This window comes from Triticum aestivum, chromosome 4A (genome assembly GCF_018294505.1).
Source record: "Triticum aestivum cultivar Chinese Spring chromosome 4A, IWGSC CS RefSeq v2.1, whole genome shotgun sequence".
Taxonomy (NCBI): Eukaryota; Viridiplantae; Streptophyta; class Magnoliopsida; order Poales; family Poaceae; genus Triticum; species Triticum aestivum.
In genome coordinates, this window is record NC_057803.1 from 511161961 (window position 1) to 511167664 (window position 5704).

General features: G+C 43.8%; 1 protein-coding gene across 1 annotated transcript in view; it reads left to right on the plus strand.

The window, feature by feature from the left end:
• The first annotated feature begins 385 nt into the window (after nt 1-385).
• Nucleotides 386-5704, plus strand: part of LOC123086638 (uridine kinase-like protein 3) — an 11669-nt gene continuing 6350 nt past the window's right edge. Inside the window, exons 1-10 of the mRNA XM_044508410.1 lie at nt 386-703; nt 1296-1480; nt 1605-1696; nt 1925-1994; nt 2094-2209; nt 2582-2678; nt 3232-3311; nt 3522-3716; nt 3828-3911; nt 3984-4044. Coding sequence (XP_044364345.1) covers nt 1318-1480; nt 1605-1696; nt 1925-1994; nt 2094-2209; nt 2582-2678; nt 3232-3311; nt 3522-3716; nt 3828-3911; nt 3984-4044 — 958 coding nt within the window. The 5' untranslated portion in view covers nt 386-703; nt 1296-1317. The remainder of the gene's footprint in view (nt 704-1295; nt 1481-1604; nt 1697-1924; nt 1995-2093; nt 2210-2581; nt 2679-3231; nt 3312-3521; nt 3717-3827; nt 3912-3983; nt 4045-5704) is intronic.

The window sequence follows — 5704 nt, forward strand, 5'->3', positions numbered from 1 at the left end:
CGGGCTACCTCCCAAGCCCCACGCCGGCGCTAGTGCAAACACCTTCGCAACGACGAATACCGTGGGCACAAATCCACCATGAAGATGCCGTCACCACCACACCATTGTTAGTTGAACAGACTAAAAAAACTTAAAAAAAATCAACACGGGTGAATCCGACGACCTCTTTCATCATCAACAACCAAGGTCGTCGGAAGATGGCGACGAAGGAAGACGGCCTGACGGCTCCGGTGAGATCACGAAAAGGAACAAACGGACGATCGTCTAGATCCAGCACACATCTCATTCAGGGGCTCATTTTCCCGAATTTGTTTTCCACCGAACATACTCCGTATTTTCCCGTGAAAATATCTCACGTATAACATGGAATCTCTTCTCGATAGGTTATTAAAAACGCGCAGCAGAATCTAAGTTCCCCTCGTCACCACTGTTCTTGTCCCTGCGCCAGCCAAATACCCCTCCTCCTCCTCTCCGATCTCCCCACCAAATCCCGCCGCGAAGACGCCTGTTCTTTCCGGGCTCCCCGATTCCCGCCGGCGGCGGCGCGACCCCGACCCGGCGAGCCAGGCCTCCCTCCACCGGCGGAGCCTTCCCTCGTCGAGCGGCGCCGCGCCCCCGCCCCCGCCCTCACTCGACTGGCGCCGCACTGACGCGGCGCGGAGATCCGTCTGCCCGGGCTCGCATTGGGTTTGTTCTCCTCTGGGTAAGTAGCTCTGGATTGCTTCCAGGGGTTGTTCCACGAGTTCGCCTCGATCTCCGGGATCTTTTCGTTCCCGTCGCCGCGTGCAGTAGAGCCCAACCGTTCCCGTCCCTCGTTCATTTCTTTGCGGATTTGTGCGCTGGCGTGGTCCCCTAATAATCTAACCCGTCCGTTCATGGCGCCCCAGTGATCTAATTAATCGTTGGCAGATCTGTCATTGCGGTATGTGCCCTCGGCGGTAGGTGTGGGCGCATCGGCGTTTGAATTATTTTTTAATCTGGGAAATTGCGTTTGATCTTTGTGCCTATCTTGCTACGAATCAGTTAGTTCCTGTTCATATGATTGTGTGAATAAGCTGGCTGAATTGTTCGTAACACCGGGTAACTGTCGGATAGCAGGCTGGCGTTTCTTGTGGTAATAGATCGGTTGAAACTCTTGAGAGTTTAGCAAAACATTCGTCCCTGGTTAAAAAAGTCCATTATAGTGTGAAGCCTCCATTTCTTATGATTTGTGAGCACATGTCTGTTTGCTGTTTCTAGTTGTCACCTTCTGCAAATTTGGATGACCCCCATGTTTGACATCCCGGTGACTGTAGGTTTGTTGAACAGTAACACTATATGGGATCGTACTCGACAAGTGAAGTGCTTAATGCTGCCGCGGTTGGCGTCCATCATCCAGCACTCCGTTTGCACGAGCTGGACCTGAAAGGTTCCATGTCGGCGGAGGAACTACCGACGACGTCAGGCCTGGAGAATGGACACCAGGCACCATTTGTTATTGGTTAGTAGTCTATGGGTTCTGCTCTCTCTATTTGCTGGCGGAAATTCAGTTAACTGTAGTTGCTTACATAGTACAACCTTTCTACCCCCAAATGCGCCTCACCATAATTTTGTTTGTGTTGAAGGTGTTGCTGGAGGTGCATCTTCAGGTAAAAGTACTGTTTGCAAAATGATCATCGATCAGCTATGCGATCAGCGTGTAGTTGTTGTTACTCAGGTTTGTGTATTACAGCTCTGACTGCGCTTCTTGTGATATTACGACTATCCATTTTTTCTTATAACAAAGTCACTAATAGTTCATTTTTTTTGGTTTATAAATGTGTAGTGTCCTCAATTATGCATTCAGTTTTTTATTTATCCACTTCCCCTTGCTAGATATTTTATTGTCACCATACGCTGTGTACAATCTTGCAAGCAATAAGAATGTTGATCTCAAATGTTGCAGGAGTCATTTTATTACGGACTGTCTGATGAGGAACTGGTCCATGTTCATGATTATAACTTTGATCATCCAGGTATAACACATGTTTCATGAGAACGTAATGTATTTTTGTGCCATTCACAGGAGATGTGCTCTGACTTTGTTACTGCTGCTGCTCCTTTCCTAATTTCAGATGCATTTGATACGGATTTACTACTCTCTTGTATGGAAAAATTGAAACATGGTAAAGCTGTTGACATTCCAAGCTACGACTTCAAAACACATAAGAGCATCTCATGTGCAAGAAAGGTAATTTTATACATATGGTGCTATTCATACTCACCTGGTAGGATGAGGCTCTCCCAGTCCTGTGCTTTATGAGACTTCGGACTATGAAATTAGGTTTGTAATCAATATTTGCAGATCGTACTGAAATTTTGTAGTCTCTCCAGAATAATTTCCTCCCAAAACTATTATGTAAAATATGTAGTGCCGTAAGTGTTAGCTCACACACTCTGTGCAAGCACCTTATTTCATAACATAGAGTTCATCTTGAAATGTTCTCTCCAAGAAGTTAATTTATTGCTGAGTGCTTATAAATATCGTACGCCACTTATTCATATCTGTACGACTGTACCACTTTATTTATGAGAGCATCCCTACTTTTGTGACTGTTGTCAGGTTAATCCTTCAGATGTAATAATTTTGGAAGGAATTCTACTTTTCCATGATTCACGTGTCCGGGATCTAATGAACATGAAGATCTTCGTTGATACAGGTACTGATATTTGCATCCTAAGCTGATCTTGCTCTATCAGTCTCTTTTATGCCTTGCAACATCCAACTGTGGCTCATGGCCAGGACATTTAGTTTCACATTCATGTTTTTCATGTGGAATGTCAATATTTCATAATATTTAATGGCACACATGTGTTCCTCTCCTGGTCCATTCAATTTGGAAATTTAGTATAAATTATCATTAATTTCTTATCAATTTACAATAAATTTTGAGTAATTTCTTGTTTATTTTCATATACAACGTACTTAAGGTTTTGCAGTAGTTGGCATATTTAATAAGAAGCAGTCGTTATTAACACCATAAATATCTCCAAGGGCATGCTGCACAAACTGCAGCAATGTGCATAATCAAGGCTAGCACTTCGTTGCAGTAAATGATAAATTCGAGAGATTTGTTGTCCAGCGTTTAGTTCAGTCACCTACTTTGAATTCTCTATCAGTAGAGCTTTTTTTTTACGCAAACAGTTTCTTTGTAACCCTATCCATTCCATCCTGTTAGTTTATCATGTATTGTTTTTGCATTTTTCTTTCAGATGCTGATGTGCGATTAACAAGGAGGATCCGTCGTGATACCATTGAGAAGGGTAGAGATATTATAGCTGTGTTAGATCAGGTTGCTTAGCCTCAGATATCACCATTTTCCTTGTCTATAATATGTTACTGGTATTGTGTTTAGCAACATTCAGCACACTAATTACAACAAATTTTCTTGTAAGTTTACAAGTTTACTTGAATTAAGGTGTCACAAAAGTGTCTATGCTAACTACACATGTTCTGTACATTTATTTCATTTTTGGAATTTCATGCAACTTTTTTTTGGCAGTACTCGAAGTTTGTAAAGACAGCTTTTGAAGACTTCATTCTCCCCACAAAGAAGTATGCTGATATTATCATCCCACGAGGCGCAGATAACAGTGTGGCAATTGACCTAATCGTTCAGCATATTCGCACTAAACTTGGTCAAAATGATCTATGTAAAATACACCCAAATTTATATGTTATTCAGACTACTTACCAGGTATCTAATGTGCTTACCTTTTGATGTCTCCATAATAAACTGCATGTGTATTGCAAGTCTCTATTTTGTATGGTGCATAACTATTTGGATCTTAATGCTTCTTTCCTTCAGATACGAGGCATGCACACAATAATACGAGATGCTGCCACTACGACACACGATTTCATATTTTATGCTGATCGGTTAATTCGATTGGTTAGTATGTACAAGCATGTGAACATTCTTCTTCTGTATGAGTCGTGTCTTGAATTTCACTGTGTAAAATAGGTTGTCGAGCATGGCCTTGGTCATCTTCCTTTCAGGGAAAAGCAGGTCATTACTCCAACTGGTAAGTAGTATTGCATGGTGGTCTTTCCCATGTACTTTTGTAGTGTATGCAAGTTGCCTCTTCAAATGCATTTTGGATTTACTCACTGCAAGTTTGCATACGTACTGAAGTTTGCATACGTACTGAATTTCTAGAAATACATCATTGGATAAGTTCTTTCATAATAGTTTTCCATCTAATTCAAGTACGCATTATTTGGAGTATCCTGTACTTGCTTGCAGTCATTAATTTCATCTATTAACTTCCATTGTGATCATTTTCTTAAGTGCGTTTCTTGTTTGTTTTTATTATGCAGTGAGTATATGTTTTCGCCACGTAGCTAAAATTCGTGTCAAGCATTTAGTTAGTTGAGAGTTTTTGGAACTACTCATGATTTGTTTATCCATTTATCTTTGAGCAATGGAAAAACACCTAAGAGCATCTCCAATAGATGGTCCAAATTTTGGCGGTCCAAAACCGGAGATGTAAAATTTGGACCGCCAAAAAGTGCATTTTGGAGCTCCGAAAAACGCTCAACTCCAACAGATGGTCCAAATTGATGCTCCAAAAGAGCAACTCCAATAGATGGTCCAAACCAAAGATGTAAAAATCTGAAAACGGCCGCACGGCTGCTGCCAGCCACTGTTCAGCCGCGGTTTTGCCTTGAAATAGCATCAAAAATTTGAAAATAAAGTGCATCATCATCATAGTTTCAATCAAAAGTGCATCACCATCATAGTATCAAATCCCTCTACCAAAAGAGCATCGTCTCAATCAAAGTTTTTTGCCCTAGAAATTGAAATGCACATGAATATTACTCATGCGGGTCATCAACACCACCGCGTTGTGAACCGTGGTACGATCATCACAACCACTTGGGTTCATGCGAGCAACGTTTGACAAGCAACCGGCCCACTTTTGGCATTCGGCGTTGATGGTGGACCAACGTTCGCGTAGAGAGTCGCTCAAACGGAAGTGACCACTTGTGTTGCGCTCATCGAAGTACTCCTTGATGCGTTGCCAATAGGTGTTCACCGTTTGGTCGCTTCCAACGCTTGCATCTTGAGAGATTTTCTTCCAAGTGGTGCATATCAACACATCCTCTGCGGTGGTATAATTTCCACTTCTTCCCTTGACAACAAAGCCCTCATCATCCACATCAAGATTGTCATCATCATATTGGGTTTCATATTCTTGTGACGCATACATGTAATCATCATTTGCCACATTTGTCGCGTGCATGAAAGCTTCATCATCAAGATTACAATTGGACGCACAAACAATCAAGAACACATACAATTTGAAACAACAAACGAGAGCACAACCGGAAAATTTATACCTTTGCGACATTTCGTCGAACATGTTGGAGGCGGTGGCCGTCGGCGTGGCCACATCTTCCTCCACGGCCGGCGGTGGCGGCGGGGGAGGTTGAGGAATGGATGTGTGGCTGCTGGAGGAGGCCGCCGGCCGCACCGGTTGCGAGTCGTCGCCCCGAGCCGCCGCGGCCGCCTTGGAGACCTTCACCGTCCGCGTAAAACTATCGGTCGGGTTGCGGCTGCGGTTGGCCGGCCGTTTTCCGCCGCCTCGTCCCTTCGCCGGCTTCGCCGCCGGCGCGGTGGCGGGCGGGGGGCGGCGGCATGGCAGCGGTTGCGGGCGAGATGGCAGCGGCGGCGGCCACGTG